Source organism: Megalobrama amblycephala, linkage group LG5 (assembly GCF_018812025.1).
Source record: "Megalobrama amblycephala isolate DHTTF-2021 linkage group LG5, ASM1881202v1, whole genome shotgun sequence".
Lineage (NCBI taxonomy): Eukaryota > Metazoa > Chordata > Actinopteri > Cypriniformes > Xenocyprididae > Megalobrama > Megalobrama amblycephala.
The window spans coordinates 26,285,069-26,304,091 of NC_063048.1; the positions used below are offsets into that span (position 1 = coordinate 26,285,069).

At 36.2% G+C, this 19,023-nt stretch overlaps 2 protein-coding genes across 14 annotated transcripts in view; both read right to left on the reverse strand.

Annotated features, from left to right (window-relative positions):
• The window catches only part of evla (Enah/Vasp-like a), a 43,172-nt gene extending 31,497 nt beyond the window's left edge, over window positions 1-11,675 (reverse strand). For 2 of the 5 annotated variants that reach the window (XM_048191561.1, XM_048191557.1), the window contains exon 1: window positions 11,042-11,675. In XM_048191561.1, coding sequence (XP_048047518.1) covers window positions 11,042-11,046 — 5 coding nt within the window. In that variant the 5' untranslated portion in view covers window positions 11,047-11,675. Of the gene's footprint in view, window positions 1-5,408; window positions 5,664-5,733; window positions 5,769-11,041 lie in introns of those variants that run through there. The other 3 variants (XM_048191559.1, XM_048191556.1, XM_048191564.1) reach the window with 3 other exon arrangements.
• Window positions 11,676-12,023: 348 nt separating this feature from the next.
• The window catches only part of eml1 (EMAP like 1), a 64,858-nt gene continuing 57,858 nt past the window's right edge, over window positions 12,024-19,023 (reverse strand). For all 9 annotated transcript variants that reach the window (XM_048191548.1, XM_048191546.1, XM_048191549.1 and 6 more), the window contains 8 exons: window positions 18,019-18,150; window positions 17,747-17,814; window positions 17,373-17,461; window positions 17,146-17,243; window positions 16,064-16,151; window positions 13,614-13,709; window positions 13,287-13,417; window positions 12,024-13,081 (listed from right to left, as the gene is read on the reverse strand). In XM_048191548.1, the coding sequence (XP_048047505.1) occupies window positions 12,956-13,081; window positions 13,287-13,417; window positions 13,614-13,709; window positions 16,064-16,151; window positions 17,146-17,243; window positions 17,373-17,461; window positions 17,747-17,814; window positions 18,019-18,150 (828 nt within the window). In that variant the 3' untranslated portion in view covers window positions 12,024-12,955. The remainder of the gene's footprint in view (window positions 13,082-13,286; window positions 13,418-13,613; window positions 13,710-16,063; window positions 16,152-17,145; window positions 17,244-17,372; window positions 17,462-17,746; window positions 17,815-18,018; window positions 18,151-19,023) is intronic.

Here is a 19,023-nt window from a genome sequence, read left to right on the forward strand (position 1 = left end):
CAAGAAAGTGGCAAGATGAAAACCACTATTTTCTGTTTCAAACTTTCACATAGCATCTTTTGGTTATAAAAACATTAAAAGTTCAAATCTACATTTTGATTTTAAAAAGTTTATTATAAAAACATGTTATTTTTTTCCCCCAAAATGCAATAAATCCATGATACTTTTTTTTCAAAATGCAATTAATCCATCAATATAAAAGTTATTTTTCAAATTGAAAATACACAACAAAGTAAGTTGATTCACACATATATGACAGAGTCTAAACTTTGCCAATATTTATCTTATGTACAGACATTTTACTAAAAATACATTCAGCCGTCGCTCCCAAAATGAATTCAACGGGTCATCTTGTTAATGTTATAAATTATTTGTCATTACCGATTAAAGAGTATCTTGCGCCACCGCACTGTTAAATAAACACATTTGCCAAGTACATTGTTATTAAAATCGGCTTTTTAAAAAGCCTTCAATGTTTACAGTGGGTGGAATGGTGCGCTGTGATTGGTTGAGAGAGGATATATCGCGTTTTGGAGAAAAAGGAGACTGGCGTTTGTCGCATTTTGGAAAGAAAGGGAGGGAACATGACAGAATAACACGACGGATATCGCATTTTGCGCAAAATTAATAAATGACTTTTCAATACTGACCATACACAATACTGATTTTGGCGGAAACTCGATTTTTCGGAAAATGGCGTTTATCGCGTTTTGGAACAAAACTCTTCATATATTCATTTATAAATGCCTGGCAAAGTGCTATATCAAAAAAGATAGCAACTGCTTAGTGAATAAGAGGCAGGTTTATGCATTGTAATGGAGATACTTTTTGTGAATTATCTGTTCAAAAATCTCACACAGAACAAATGAATCTGGTGAGAGAGGAATGACAGTTTTACAGTACATTTACTACTTACTAGAAATGTCTGTGGCAGGTCACAAAAAGGACAGTCAGCCAGACTGTCACTGACACATTTAAAGTGAAACCAGAGGATATGCTAGCCAACATACATTGGTCAGCATTTTATCACACAAGAGTGACTTTCAAAGAACTGACAAAATGAGAGGGTTGAGCACTGGAAAATAGCTGTCCACTTTAAATGATGACAACAGTTCTCCCATTTTTCAGTGATCTTAAAGTTTGACTTACTAAAGCTGGCCAGCATTAATTCCAGAATGTTGAGGCTAAATGAGATATGGAAATATGAGATAAGGAAAAGTGCTATATTGTATTAACCCAGAAGGAAGATTGGAAATGGGCCATAATGGAAAAACAAACATGGACTTATGCTTCATTTTAAGTCTTTATTTTATGTAAATCTCTTTAATCTTTACAAATATCAAAATGAGTAAATTTATTGTAGTTATGATTAAATTTACTTGTAGCATTTACGTTTTTAGTATTTAAATATAACATTGGCCATTTATCAGTTATCAATTATAAAATTAATACGACTGACTTATCGCATCAGCCAGAATTTTAATGTTGGTGCATCCCTTGTTATTTTAACGAGCAAAAATTCATAAGAGCATAAGAGCAATGCAAAAGAAATTATAGGTGCTATAGATGTTGTGCAGTGATATGGTGAATGTTTTGTGTCATAGAAGCTATATTGTGGATTTCTGCAAGAAAAACTGTATTGAACAATCAGAAGGCAGGACTGGAACAATCCCTTTTATAAATGGCCTATATGACTCTCTTTATTCTTTGCAACATAATATATGTCTCAATGTTTGTTTGTTTTGTTTTTTTGGAATGTTTGTTTTGTCCATGCAGTAGATGTCAATTGGCTCCAATGTTCCAATTTTTCTTCTTCTTCAAAAAAAAAGAATTCTTCCGTTAAGTCACACAGGCTTAGAACAGCATTTTTAGGTGAACTAGCCCTTTAACCTACACTCTAAAAAAAGCTGGATTAAAAACAACCCAACAAACCCAGCAGTTGGGTTAAATGTTTGCCCAATGTGCTGGGTAATTTTATTTAACTCAACTATTGTTTAAAAATTACTGTATTGCTTACTTAAAATTAACCCAAAATATGTTGAAAATTAACATTTATCAATATGTTTAATAAATGAACATGTATTAAAGGTGCCCTAGATTCAAAATTTGAATTTACCTTGGCATAGTTGAATAACAAGAGTTCAGTACATGGAAAAGACATACAGTGACTTTCAAACTCCATTGCTTTCTCTTTCTTATGTAAATCTCATTTGTTTAAAAGACTTCCAGAAAACACGCGGATCTCAACATAACACTGACTGTTACGTAACAGTCGGGGTGTACGCCCCAATATTTGCATATGCCAGCCCATGTTCCCAACATTATGAAAGGCATTAGACAAGGGCAGCCAGTAACGTCTGGATCTGCACAGGTGAATCAACAGACTAGGTAAGCAAGAACAACAGCGAAAATGGCAGATGGAGCAATAATAACTGACATGATCCATGATAGCATGATATTTTTAGTGATATTTGTAAATTGTCTTTCTAAATGTTTCGTTAGCATGTTGCTAATGTACTGTTAAATGAGGTTAAAGTTACCATCGTTTCTTACTGAATTCACGGAGACAAGAGCCGTCGCTATTTTCATTTTTAAACACTTGCAGTCTGTATAATTCATAAACACAACTTCATTCTTTATAAATCTCTCCAACAGTGTAGCATTAGCCGTTAGCCACGGAGCACAGCCTCAAACTCATAGAGAATCAAATATAAACATCAAAATAAATACTTTACTCACATAATTCGAAGCATGCATACAGCATGCATGACAAACATCTTGTAAAGATCCATTTGAGGGTTATATTAGCTGTGTGAACTTTGTAAATGTGCTGTAATATAATCGAGAGCTCGTGTGGCAGGGAGCACGCGAATTAAAGGGGCGGCGCGCTGAAAAAAATCAGTGCATAGTTAATGATGCCCCAAAATAGGCAGTTAAAAAATTTTTAAAAAAATCTATGGGGTATTTTGAGCTGAAGCTTCACAGACACAGTCAGGAGACACCTTAGACTTATATTACATCTTGTGAAAAAGCATTCTTGGGCACCTTTAATAAGTTTAATGAATATTAAACTATAAACATTTACTAAATTGTTTATTAATAAATGTTCACCTTTCGTATTATTATTGATGCCTCTAGTAATTATGTGTCTGATTTTTAATTTCCAAACTATTTTTGGTTCATTTTAAGCCAGTCATACTTAATTTTTAAACAATAGTTGGGTTAAATAAAACTGCCTATGCAGCACATTGGGCAAACATTTAACCCAACTGCTGGGTTTGTCCATTTTCAACCCAACTTGGGTTGTTTTTAACCCATATTTTAGAGTGTACGGTTAAAAAAGACATGACCCAGGATTAAGTGTAGTGAAGAGCCTTGGATACTGCCTTTGCGTTCAAGAGCACAAAGATCGGCACTTGAATGGCCTCTTGTAGGATTCAAACCTATAACCTGGTTACATACCCAGATCCCTTTACAACCATATCCCCACCATCATTCCTACTGTACGGAATTAAACTTTAAATTGCATTTTAATGGCATTTTCTCTGATCAGACAGTTATCCAATCATGAAAAGTCCAGGTGTCAATGCCCTGGTGCTTTCGAGACAAACCACTTCAGGAGGTGGTTTGGGATGCATTTCAGATGAAACTGGCAAAGTGTAAAAGCCATGTATGCAAATTTTACAATACCCAAAATGTTAGAAAACAAATGTGAGAGTGTTATACTAGATCCCGGTAGCCAGATATGACAACGCTACCGCAACACACCTCGCCACAGATATGGCCCAAATATCTTGTCTTTTTTCAGCAAGCAGACTGCCACAAATTAAATTCAATGTTTGGCTTCACATTCTGAATACATTCACTATATTCTCTCACTAATGCTGACACAGCTCTCTCTCCTATTGCAGTCTTTGATCTTGAAATAAGCTGATGTTAAATAAATTGCAGCGCATATCTGTTGCTTTCGGTGACATGAACTCTGTTGTATTTGCATATAGCATGGGAATTGAAGACACATGTGGCCAAGTATATAAACAGTTAAAATAAAACAGTTGTAACAAATCCAATTTCTATCAGTAAAAACACATTAAGTGGAAAGTGTAAATAGGCCCTTAAAGGGGAGTAAAAAGACAGGCTTTTATCACTTTTAATTGTCAAAGCAATTTCTATGAGCAGTGAGATATCTTATGCATTAGAGAAACAAATGCAGTTAACTAGAATTAACCATTGACATCAGACCTTGGTATTGAGTTAGGAAGCAGTTTCCTTGGTGATGAGACAAGTGAACAAATGGCCCACACCCTTCCCCCACCTTCTGGTCATAGTACACCAGGTGCTGGACACTCTAACTAATCCTTATCCTTAAAGGCAAATCATTTGAATAACTAGTGCGCTAGCAATCAGAAGTGAAAATAGGTTCATATTAGGTTACAATTTTTTAGGAGACAAATATAGAAAGAAAACAGTCAGCGGCAGACAGAGTGAAAGAGGAAGGAGCTTGTAGTCAGTCTAGTTTCAACAAATCTTCAAGGATTGTTTTGCCTTCACTGCTTACTAATAGGTCACCATGTGTACGTCCTGTAATACCATGAGTATAACTAAAAGATTGTCTCGTCACTGTCAGTACATTCTAACCTTGCTGTCTCTGACGCAAAACGAAGAGCTTTAGTGAAGGAATTGTATGACAAAATTGGCTCTGCTTTGGAACAAATGCTCAAAAAGATTTCAAATTCGGGCTCAACCACACTGTTGTCCCTACATGGCACATGGCTTCACTGCCTGGAGTTCTTCCCAGTTGTGGGACATCACATTTTCATTTCCTGTAAACTATCTTGCCTAACTCAGTTCTTTTCCAGTTTTACATCTCCATTAAGCCAAAAATACTCAACATTTTCTGTCTTGAATTTCGAAGAACATTTCTTCCACATGCTCATCCACAACATCCATATTTATTACTACAAAAATGGTGTGCTATACTGTATACACTGTAAAAAAGAGCATCTAGTCCTAAAACAGTATGCAGTACACAAGTTGCAGGATAAAACTCTCAATGCTATAAAAAAACAGACTGAAAATTCCAATCCAGTGTCCTGGTTTCTTATTTAAACCCATGTTTTTCCAAAATGCTAAATGACTCAACAGTAAAACATGGAGTGGGTTTGGGACTCCTGCACTGTAGCTATTGAACCCAAGCATGTTTTTAAAGATTAATCAGTGCGTTCCACTGAGGGAACAGCTGGTGGGGGGGGGGGATCACTAAGTTAACATACTAAAAGGCACTTGGATCATTCGAAACCATTATGAAGTAAACAGTAAAAGTTTTTTTTAAGGCGAAATGTCCGTTATTCCTCAGAGGAACTAAAAAAATAGGGTTGCATCAAAAACCACAGCGGAAAGATTCTTACCCATAGTCATCAAAAGAATACATATTGGGAAGCTGGAGCTCCGAAGAAACCAAGGAGAAAGAAAATTCCTTACAGCTGGATGAAACAAAAAGAAAACAGGGAAAAGGCGGGGGGATCAAAGCGAGAAAAGTCTGTGCCTATTTCATCCCTCATCCTCTCAGCTAGGTAAAACAAGAAGTGCACTCATTTCTAAGATTCAATAATGCAAAAACAGGCAGTGTGCGAAAGAAAAAAGATACGAGGGAGGGTAGGAGAAGAAAACGAGAGAGAAAGAGAGAGAGAGAGAAGGAGAGAGGGAGACATGTGACAGATATGGACCAGTCACCTTGTCCTGCTCACATCCATTCTTATCCACTCAAAGGATTGGAAGGCGGTCTGTGCCTTAAAGAAGTCTCTTTCCACAACAGAAATTACAGCCGAGATACGGCCACATGATCCCTAGACACACATACACATACTCTAATTCATGCAGTTTGCTAGAAGGAGTTTAAATCACAGTTTAGTCCAACAAGCTTAATCAAGCATGTACATAGGAAACTGTAATTATATACGTATATATATTTTATAACATACATACATACACACTGTGTATATATATATATATATATATATATATATATATATATATATAAATAAATAATGCATTCAATGTAACATATTTGATTGCTTTTTTAAAATATAAATAACTATATTAATATGTAACCAACGATTAGCCTATATGTTAAGATATGTGACACGGTTAGTACATACAGGTGCTGGTCATATAATTAGAATATCGTGAAAAAGTTCATTTTTTTATTGTAAATTATTTTAAAAAATGAAACTTTCATATATTCTAGATTCCCTACATGTAAAGTAAAACATTTCAAAAGTTTTTTTTTTTTTTTTTAATTTTGATGATTAGAGCGTACAGCTCATGAAAGTCCAAAATCCAGTATCTCAAAATATTAGAATATTTCCTAAGATCAATTAAAAAAACAGAAAAGTTCAAGTTCTTTAAAGTATGTTCATTTGTACACTCAATACTTGGTCGGCAGCACATATTACAGCAAATGACTTGCTCCTAGCACAAATTACAGCATCAGTGAAGTGTGGCATGGAAGTGATCAGCCTGTGGCACTGCTGAGGCACTATTGAGCCTTCAGATCATCTGTATATTGTTGGATCGACTGTTTCTCATCTTTCTCTTGAAAATATCCCATAGATTCAGGGGTCAGGCACGTTGGCTGGCCAATAAAACACAGTAATATCATGGTCAGCAAACCACTTGGAAGTGGTTTTTGCACTGTGGGCAGGTGCTAAAGTCCTGCTGGAAAAGGAAATCGGCATCTCCATAAAGCTTGTCAGCAGATGGAAGCATAACGTGCTCCAAAATCTCCTGGAAGATGGCTGCATTGACTTTGCACTTGATAAAACACAATGGACCAACACCAGCATATGTCACGGCCCCCCCAAATCATTACTGACTTCAGAAACTTCCCACTAGACTTCAAGCAGCTTGGATTCTGTGCCTCTCCAGTTATCCTTCAGACACTGGGACCATGATTTCAACATGAAATGCAAAATTTATTTTTATATGAAAAGAGGACTTTCGACCACTGTTCACTGTCCAGTTCTTTTTCTCCTTAGCCCAGGTAAGATGCTTCTGACATTGTTTCTGTTTCAGAAGTGGCTTGGTAGTCCTTTTCCTGAAGATGTCTGAGTGTGGTGACTCTTGATGCGCTGACTCCGGCTTCATTCGACTCATTGTGAAGCTCTCCCAAGTGTCTGAATCGGCTTTACTTGACAGTATTCTCAAGCTTGTGGTCATCCCTGTTGCTTGTGCACCTTTGCCTACCCAATTTCTTCCTTCTAGTCAACTTTGCATTTAATATGCTTTGATACATCACTCTATAAACAGCCACCCCATTCAGTAATGACAATCTGTGACTTACTCTCTTTGTGGAGGGTGTCAATGATTGCCTCCTGGACCACTGCCAAGTCAGCAGTCGTCCCCATTAGTGTGGTTTCAAAGAACAAGAGATACCCGGAATTTATACTGTAGGGATGGTCATTTAATGAAACTCAAATGTAAATATTCTAATATTTTGAGATACTGGATTTTGGACTTTCATTAGCTGTACGCTCTAATCAACAAATTTAAAAAAAAAAAAAACTTTTGAAATGTTTTACTTTACATGTAAGGAATCTAGTATAAATGAAAGTTTCATTTTTTAAAATAATTTACAATAAAAAAATGAACTTTTTCACGATATTCTAATTATATGACCAGCACCTGTATAACACGGTAGCAGTTAGCATGGCAGGAGGTTAATTTTGATTCGGACATGAGTTAAAGTTATCATGACTTACGGTTCAATACTGAGTCAGATTGAGTCAGAACTGCTCTGGAAGATTCAGTGAATGATTCATTAGAATAATTCAAACTAATACATGAGTCTATTGGACAAATATAATCACATAAGTACGGACCCCACACATTACATGCAGAAAACAATTGAGGTCACAAATGAATAGTTACTTTCTATGACATATTAATTCGTGGTCATGTTTTATGAAGTAGTTCCCTCATTTCTGTTAAACTGTTGCCACATTTGAATAATCCTTTCCCTTGTTTTATGTGAATAATGGCCACATTGTAATAAGGTGTTCCCTTGTTTTAATCAAATTGTGGCAATGATTCAACTAAAACGAGGGAACAAAGTAATAAGTTGAGAGAACCGGGAACAAATTCTTAAGTCATGACCACAACATGGTTGGTTTGGTGGTTTTTTGTTGTCATGTGCAGGGCTCTGTATATTAGATTAATTTGTTTGTGAATCTGACAACAATAGTTGCATCATAACAAAACCTCCCAGAAGGAGTGAGTGATTGTTTTTACTTCCCCTCTAGAGGCCGTGCTTGTACTCCACTGGGTGCAACGGACAAAAAAAAATTGCAGATAACTGATATTTTGAAAGTTGATAAAGAAACGCATATACACTGTGGCTCAATAAAATATAGTGCCATGCTGTAGTAAAAATGGTTTGTGCTTGAAAATGAGTCTCTTGGCTCCTAGTAAATGACAGAATGATTCATGACAGCTGGATTTGATACATCTTCGGGGTCTCAGATAAATTACGCAAGAGGAAACACTTCCAGGAAATACATTTGCTTTAGCTCCACAAGTCAAAAATAACGAAAAGACATAAACAACAGCAAATATATTAAGCATAACTAGCAACTAGCAAAGCTGGCATAAGTGTTTCAACCTGAAGAGACCATTGGCATTTGTATCATTCCAATGTTTATCCAAAAACAGGATCTTCTACCTACTGTTGAACTTAGATACACAAAAACGAACACAATCCATGTGTCCATATGGTTCAGCTAATCAACAGATATCATAGCCAGTGAGTATAAAGAGCTCATTTTATATACTGCCTGCTGACAAATCAGGGCCAGGTCTAAGTGGGGTCTAAGATTCTTCTTGTGCTCCCCTCCCCATCACCACAGGATTTTGGGGAAAAAATAGTTACATGCACAAATTACTAGGGATATCATGCGCTGTATTTCTCTAGCCCACCTCATGGTGTGCTCTTACAGCTCTCCCTTACAAACACGCTCAGCACTTTCTAGCATTCCTGAATTGGATCAAGTCTGTGAAGTGAATGCCCTAACCTCTCCATAATGGAGCACTAGTGTTAAAAATAGCCTATATTGTGAAGTAAAGACTTCAGCTCAGAGAGTCAGGGGTTGAATAAATCATTCCACTGAACCAGTTCCTCAGTTTCCTGCTGGCGAGAACGCAACTCAGTCCAGCACAATTTAAGACTTCCTTCTAGTCCAGACAGAGAGAGAAGAAAGGAAAGGGAAAGCAGACACACGATGAAGACTAAAGAATAAATGCACTTATATGAAGATAATGACAAACTTATGTACATCATGTTGATGTTGATATTCTGTATGAACTTACTGTACATGCTTACTGTACAAAGTTAGTGATTTCACAATATTTTAAGGGACTAAAATCAACTGTAGAAATCACATTTTTATTTAAAACATCATGCGAAATGTCTGCTCACTACAGTAAACTATTTTCCCCTATAATTAGTACCATTTCATTAATAACTAAAACTATAAACAGAAGTCTTTTCTTCATTTTGAGAATTACAATTGTGAAGTGACAAACATCATGCGCACTCACTGTTATTTGTGATTTGATTACAGATGCATTTGTTTCCAAAACACAACTAATCCTGAATACAAGAATCATTATTACCAGATATACTCTGAACACACCCAGTGAATATCCACTGCACGGGTGGAGACAAGCGTTTGTACTGCTCCGTTCATTTTATGAATGATAAAATACTTTGTGCGGTCACGTTTATTGAATGAAAATCATCATGGCCGTTGACATCAATAGCCTACTCTGCATCTCGGTACACCGAATAAGCGATACACACCCCAAATACTGTCGCTATCACGGCTGATGTCAGCAGAACAGAAAACAGGTGAATAATCTGCTCTCTCATAAAGGGCCTCACCTCGAGCTTTCAGTGGCTGTGTGCCAAATCCTATGAGCTGACTACCCAGAAAGCTTTTCTGTGGATCGACTCCTGGGTGTGTCCTAATGATGGCTAGTGCTGTTTGATTTGTGAACTCATCAAAAATTTGAATTAATCTTTTCAATCGCTTCATGAACTGATTCATATTTTTAAATGCGAATATAGGGGCGGTAATGGCAATCAACCTCGCATTTATTTCGTTGGACTTTCAGAAGGTATGCTACTCTTACCATATCTTTCTATGGCAGAATTGGTAAGAGTAGTACACTTGCTGTTCCGAAGCTGTTTGAATCTGAACTAAATTTTGACCAGCTGAGATCTGGTGAAGAGCTTATAATATGTGTAAAGGAGTCAAACGAAGATCTGCTGCGAGGAGTCGCGGGTCCGATGCCTGTACCGAACTGTAACGCGCAACATTGTGACTATAAAGATGGTATACTTGAGCATTCTACCCTTTTTTGAGTCACATCTTGTGACATTTTGTCCTGTTTTTGGTACATTTACATGTCTTTTGTCTATGTTGCGTTTATATTTTAGTCGAACTGCACTAGAGTTCATTTGGAAGCGGGCCGAGACCCATATCTTTTCATTGGACTCAGTCCACTTGTTTGGTGCGCACCAGGGTTCGGATTGGCAGATCCGTAGTCAATACTGTATTAAAGGTTTATAAAGATTTATTTTGACTGTGTATGATTTATCATTTTTAAAGAATCGGTTGAGTGAATAATTCAACGATTCACATAACACATATAAGGGCATTCGCTTGTCGCCGCCTACTGGCGAAACGGTGAAACTTCTTTAAAAAAAAGGTGACTGAACAAATGAGTGAACAAATCTTTTTTAGTGAACGGATAGATTCAAGTCACTGGGATGAATCAAAATCCTCTAAATCTATTTAGGCCACCCAAAATGCTGTCTAGATAGGGAACTCACACGATTTGAAACAAACCCAATTAATAGCTGTGATTAACAGTGTCAAGTGCTATAAAATACATAAATATCTATAGCAGTACATTTATTTATATACACCAATGCATTTTAATGTACAATTTAATTTATACATGCAGTGTCAACACAGCTTACCTCATTTTCTGATGATATCCCCACGAATATGGATGTAATAAATAATTAAAAAGGTGAAGGGGAAAAAAACTTAGCAAAGCCACAGAGGCGAGCTGCTCTATGTAAAGATATCAGCGCATAAATATGTATTTTACTGAGTATTAATACAACACGTGTACTATTCCATAAAACAATGGTCAGCTTGAATGTTCAATGCTCATCCAGCGATGCAAAGCCGGTCCTCTGATCAGAAGCAATGCAGATGTCTCGAAAGATCTACAGCATATCGCTCTATGTCACCACAGCTGAATAAAACATATCCCATGTTTAGCTCATGGTCGCGCCTACAACATCGATCTGAATCGCGGACTGCAAACGCGCACTGGAGTTGCCATTTTCCTCCTCCGTGTAATGACAATGAGAAAGGAGCTTATCGGGATAGTGTAAAAACAAATATGAAGAACAGCGACCACTGGTGGCCAATATGTAGCACTGCAACTTCCTCTGAGCCCTGCCTCATTGGGTTACTGTTATTCCTCCTCTTCCTGTTATTCATGCTCATTTGGCTCTGTTGTATAAACAGGCAAAAACAAATGACTTATGTTTGAAGATGAATTATGTTTATGAATGCGTGTGCTGCTGGTCAGGGCTTCACTGTTTAGAGTGCAAGAGTTTAACAAACAGATGTAGAAACCACCATTTGTGTTTTCATGACCCTCTTGCTTTACCTGAGTGGATGGTTTTACAGGACATTGTTTTTTCAAGGTGAAACAACGGATTCTTTTTCCTTACTTTTCCCATTTTATTATACATTCATATACCGTGATATTGTCATGTGGCTGTGGATTTCCATTATCCGTCACACCAACCTTGATCCAAAAAGCCTATTTGGTCAAAAACACAGCTTTCAGAAAAGAACTAGCATTTTCCCCCTCTATTTTCGTGGCTATGCCATATATCTGACAATGAATATGGAAAATATGTTAGACAGTTACAAACAAGCTTGTGCATGCTTAGTTTTATTAATAATACTACAGTCAGTTGACTGTAACTGTTTGTTTTCTCAAGCGGAGGTTATGAAAATGGAGCTTAACTCTAATGTAAATGTGCACTACATTATGACATCCACTTAAGCTAGTTGATGCACAAAACAGATTTGATGTCAGACTGAGGATTAAACTAAATCAGAGATTGATGGCTGTAGTGATTGAACAAGTGAAAGTCATTGAAGGCCTTAATCTGTTTAACTCTGCAGTACAGTCACTTTGTTTCCCAAACTCATGCTTTTTTTCCCTTGAGAAGATTTTGATGGCTGATTAAAGTAAAAAAAAAAAAACTTTTTACATTTTCAATTCATGGAACACAATAAATATTTGAATACAGCAGAGGATAGAATGAAATCAACCGTGGGAAGGTGGCTGCAGTACCGCGACATACCAGACAGTGGCAGCAGAGGTTAAAAAAGATTATGGAGGCAGATTTTTTTTTTTTTACAAAATGATGGTTAACGTGCAATTTATCAAAACACAGTCAGTGTGATAGAGTAAAATTGATGGTATTTTTTAAGACTCTAAATGATACCTTTGAAGTTACCATGTTACAGTGTTAGTGCTTTGATCACATATATTGGTCTTATATATACTGGACTGAACTATTCATTCCAAATATGTTCCTCCATGTGCTTTGGCATCACATTTAACTTTGACCTTTAGAGCAGATTCTTTAGTTTGTTATTCAAAGACATCTCTTTCATAGCCTAGGGAGTGTGTGAGACAGTCAAAACAGAGAGTCACTTCAAATATTGGCGTCCTGAGATAACAATTAAAGGCAAATAAAGTCGAGACTCCACTTCGGTCTGTAGTCGATGGCCCCACTTTTGATTTCCCAAGCCACTTGATCCCAGAAAAAAGAAAGTTTAGTGTGACAGTGGTAGTTCTACACCACACGCCACTGCATTACGCTCATGTCCTTCCCTCCTGTAGAGACTAAGTGGCTGTCGTCAAACAAGAAGTTAACGTTGGTGACGTGGCTGCTGTGTCCACCGTAGATGTGACTAGGAGCCTGCAGAGGTAGATAGAGAGAAATAAGACCATATTTTAACATTACTTGGTGCTAAAATGAATAATATCTATCCAGGGCTGTCGCTAGAGGGGCGGAAGGTGGTGTCGATTCTAGGGGCCCACTGTGATTTCAACCCCCACCCCCGATACCCCAGCTACGGCCCTGTATCTATCTGATGTCTAAAAGATTTAGTTCTGTTTCTTACTCGAGACTGAGAGCAGGGGAATGCGAAGAGATGAACTTTGCCAAAGTCGTCTCCGGTGGCGAGCAGTCTCTTTGCATATGAACTGCACACAGCATTGATGTCCGTACCATCTGAGCCATCTGGCCACAGTCCTAAAGAGTAACACAAACAACATACATGACATTTTCGTATAGATTTATTGCTGTACACTTACATTTATAAAAAATAACATTACAAAAATAACACTATTGTGCAGTTATGCACAATATTAAACTGTAATGTAGAAATGTAGCCTAATATTTTTTATTATTTCACACTGCCATCCATGACATAAAACATTAACCTTACCAAAAACATGGAAGCCCAGAGTACAGGTGAAAGTGGCCCATTCAATATCCCGGGTGGTCTCCACACTCACAACTTGCTTGCACACAGAGGGAATCCCTGAAAGACAACAATAAATCTATAGTATAAATGGATGGATTTAACAACCAGGAGGCCGGGGTCCACTAGGGGGCCTCAAGATGACTTAAAACACTGATGGGTCGCAGAGTGTTTAGTCAAAGAAACCACAACAAAAACAAAAAAGGTCATTTTAAATGTTTTTCTTTATTTTGAAAGATGTGCATGAAAGAAAGACTATTCTGTCAGATGAGAAAGCTGTTGATTCAGTATCTGCTGTCAGATGAGATGTTGTCACTTGTCAGGCTATATGTCAGTGTCATTATTCGTAACTTGAAATAAAAAGACTTGCACCTCAAAAAATGAACTGTCCTGTCCTGTCAGACGTTATACTGTGTTCGCACACAAATGCAGAGGAGTGTGGTATATATCACTTCACTATATATAAAGACCAAATTAAATAACAAGCATGCAACGTCGTAGTTACCTTGTCCATTAGTAAATCATGAAATTACCCAAAAGTACCAATAAATTACATTACTGGTATGTCGTGTAGCTGGAAAAGATTTGCATGCAGGTATAATGCTCATTTTATTCATCAAGGTCAGTGTCCATGTTAGTTTTGTGTATTTACCAGTGTAACTGCATAAAGGTGCCCTAGAACATTTTTTTAAAAGATGTAATATAAGTCTAAGGTGTCCCCTGAATGTGTCTGTGAAGTTTCAGCTCAAAATACCCCATAGATTTTTTTTAATTCATTTTTTTAACTGCCTATTTTGGGGCATAATTAGAAATGAGCTGATTCATTGTGTGTGGCCCTTTAAATCTCATGCTCGACGCCCCAAATGCTCGCGCTTGCCTTAAACAACATAAAAAAAGTTCAAACAGCTAATATAACCCTCAAAATGGATCTTTACAAAGTGTTCGTCATGGAGCATGTCTAATTGCGCAAGTACAGTGTTTATTTTGATTGAGTTTGAGGCTATGCTCCGTGGCTAACGGCTAATGCTACACTGTTGGAGAGATTTATAAAGAATGAAGTTGTGTTTATGAATTATACAGACTGCAAGTGTTTAAAAATGAAAATAACGACGGCTCTTGTTTCCGTGAATACAGTAAGAAACGATGGTAACTTTAACCACATTTAACAGTACATTAGCAACATGCTAACGAAACATTTAGAAAGACAATTTACAAATATCACTAAAAATATCATGTTATCATGGATCATGTCAGTTATTATTGCTCCATCTGCCATTTTTTGCTATTGTCCTTGCTTGCTTACCTAGTCTGTTGATTCAGCTGTGCACAGATCCAGACGTTCTGCCCTTGTCTAATGCCTTTCATAATGTTGGGAACATGGGCTGGCATTATGCAAATATTGGGGCGTACACCCCGACTGTTACGTAACAGTCTGTGTTATGTTGAGATTCGCCTGTTCTTCAGAGGTCTTTTAAACAAATTAGATTTATATAAGAAGGAGGAAACAATGGAGTTTGAGACTCACTGTATGTCTTTTCCATGTACTGAACTCTTGTTATTTAACTATGCCGAGGTAAATTCAATTTTTGAATCTAGGGCACCTTTAAACCAAAATACCACTTTATTTTCACTTTGTGTTATTTTCTATATTTTTGATGACTGTGGTGGATTATACCAATTTACTAACTTTATTGTATTAACAAAAACTAATTTGGGACTGCTATTTAATAGCCTTAGCTTATACTGTATATTCATCAGTGTTAGTAATAAGTAAAGTGGGGCGGCACTTTTGTGTGTGTGTCAACCATTTTTGAGGAATAAATATGCTTGGCTTGACAATGGGAAAATGTGGGTCTCATGGCCAAACCAGTTGAGAATCACTAACTTAAAATGATTAAAATAAGAAAAACATTATCGGATAGAAATCACAGGTAAAAATACTTGTAAAAACCCTTATTCAGTAAATCTTGACTGGAAATATCAAGTAAATTCATTGGGATCCCTAAAGAACATTCAGCTCTTAAAACTTCTGGAATTAATTATAATTATTTTAGTTGGTTATTTTAATCCATATTGACATACACACACGCAAACTTTACAGAAAACCTATCAGCCTATATAAGGGGGTCTTTAAATATCATTGTGTACAATGGGGGGCCCTTGAGTCAAAAAGGTTAAGAACCATTGATTGAAGTTTAATACTGAGTATTTTCATGTAACTGTGTTTGGTATTTTCAGCCATACTGTATTCAAATGTATTGATTAAATGAATGTAACTATGGTTGTGGTCAAGTAATGAAGGAAAATAACTATGCTGAATGGCTAATATTGTCCTGAACATGATCAATAACATCTAGAAAGATGCAAAAAAAAAGTAGAAATAAAGTATCAGTCCTCACTGTAAAGATACTTACAGTAAAGGATCTCATAGTCTCCTGAGTTGGACACCAAGTACTGAGAATCCACAGACCAATCCAGATGGGTGATGAAACTAGAATGACCCTGTGAGCAAGAACAGACAGTGAGTACAAACATAAAAAAACAACATTAATTTGAGGAGAGAGGTGTGTTTGTTTATATGTGAACAGAAAAAATATATAATACGGCAGTGTTTAAACTATTAAAAATCATTTTCATTAATCAAAAAGCTGAAATAAACAGAAAATATAAAAATATATAGAATATAAAAATATTAATAAATACTATAATACTATATACATTAGGGTGACCAAACATCCTGTTTTCCCAGGACATGTCCTGTTTTCACGTCCTGTCCTGGCCATCCTGGTTGTTTTTTATAAAGTGATGAAAATGTCCTGGTTTTCATTGTTTTTCATTGGGCCATTAAATTTACCGGTGTTACGAGATTTTCGGTTTCCGAAGGCGGAGCATACATGAATATTAATGAGTTAATATTCATATATTAATAATGCACGTGCAACTGAGAATATTAGTTCACATTGTATCTCAAGACATTAGTGGATTATTCCATAAAGGTTACTATTTTCTCAGCGTCGCGGCTGACTTATGCCTAAACTACAGTTGTTTACTTCTAGGTAACAGTTTATATGTTTTCATTAGTATGCACGATTTGTGCAGTCGTCTGTAACTGAATAACAGATACTTCGTGTAACAGCAGAGCAACCTTCAGCTATCGTCTACTATGAGTTCAGCTCGTTGTGCTCTTCCTTTGTACCTTGTGATGTAACAGCTGACAGGCCTATATATTATTTCATTATTTCATTATATATTATACATTATTTCATTCGTTATTTTTGAAACTTGTCATAATAAAACATGTTGAGTAACCACTGAGAAGCCTATCTGAATTTGTGTCTTTGGTTATAGATAGTATTTTGTAATATAACAATTTTCTATCCATACAGAGGAGGCATAGGCCTACTTTAAATGTATTGAAATTATAAGGCATCTTTGAGTAAATTTCGAGTATCATTTGAGTATCTCAATTCATATTTTTGCATAAACGCATACTTACTGAGCACTTTCCAACTCTACTGTATTTCTTTCCATTTTCTGCCACAGCATAAATGTAGATGTAGTTGTCATGTGACCCAACTGCAAGGAAATTACCATCTGGAAGAAAAAACCGAGGGGTTTCAACTTAATCAATTGCAGAGATTTTAATAAGTGCTAGTTTCTGGCTAACTTCCTAATGTTTTCCCAGCAAGCAGTGAAAAAGCTGCTAGGAGAATTAACCCTAACCTGGAGAAAAGCGCATAACCGACAGCTGCTCGTTCCCATCCGTGTGCACCGTGACGAGATCCTTCGATTCAGTATCGAGAACAAGCCACCTGCATAGATTGATAATGAGTGAAAGGACAATATTAAACACACAGGTCTGAAGAAACTGAAACATAATAAAAGGTTAGACTCCTAGATGAGGTCTTCATCCAAAGCCTTTATTAGGAAATCAAAGATGGCTGAAGAATGCCGCTGGGATGGTATTGTGCTCCTGTGTGGCATTAGCATAATAATAAGTGTTTGAGTCTTTCATGTAACACTCTATTAGACCACTTTCCTGAATTGTAATGATGTGTCAGGGACCCCCATTGATGAAAAGAAATGGCTTGCCTCACCTGCCCATCTGTGTTCCTATAGCAACCGTTGCCCCAGAAGGGTGGAAGCCGGCCGATTGAGCGGCGTCCTGTCCGTGAGGGAAACACACATACATGCTCAATCAAACATCCTGTCAACACAAATGCGGTTACATCTCAGCCTAAGGAACAGCACAGCTCTTTTCATTATAGTTGCAGTAGTGACTTGTTTTCAATAACAAGAAACCCATGTGCAAGCTGTGAGATGACACTTACACTAATGCAAGTGAAACCTACAGAGGCAGGTCGCTCACCTCCAATGTTTTGGTCCAGATGGGCTGATGGGAGACAGAGTCCCACAGGCAGACATGCTTGTCATAGCCACAGGTGAGGAACTGATGCTTCAGCGGGTGTACAGTCAGGCCCCAGAGCTCATCTGTGTGGCCCTAACAATCAAACGGATGCGAACATTAAGAAAGTTTAAAACATCAGTTATATTCTGTATTAGATCCACAAATTGAATTACTCTTTTACATTAAAAAGATTAATTTTGCTTCAACATACAAGGGAATAAATGTTAAATTAAATACAATACATTTTACATACAATAAATTACTATGCCTAAATCATTTTAAAATAAAACTTCAAAAACAAAAATCAGTTGTTTTATATGCTACAAGTGAAAGTCGGACGGCATCACAACATTATCATGTAATTTTGAGATTTGCTGAAGATTAATTTAATAACACAGTTTAATGTATGTATTTAAATATTTTAATAGTATAAATATTACATATGTAACAATTTTAGAATTTCAATGTATCATATTTTTTAATATTTAAAGGTCTCATCTAAATGTAAAAATAGGGAGAAATTAGCATAATAAATATCCAGTATCCAATATTTATCAAATATTGACCAATAAAGATAAATTATTTTGTCTAAATCATTTAATTAAAAAAAAAAAAAAAAAATCAAAAGAGACTTTAGGCATCACAACAGTCTAATGCACAGTATGGAAAATGGATATTAATTATGATATTTGTTAAAGATTACATTAAACTGTGTTATTAAATTATTTATTTAAATATTTTAATAGTATAAATTTTATATATAATAATTTTATAATTTCAATGTATTATATTTTTAAATATCAGCATGATAAATCTTCTTAGCATAATAAATATACAGTATCCAATATATATAAAATATTGACAAATACAGATAAATAATTTTGTCTAAATAATTTCATTTAAAAATGCATTTAATTTAAAAATAAAACATCAAAAACAAAAATCCAAAGTGAGTTTAGGCATTGC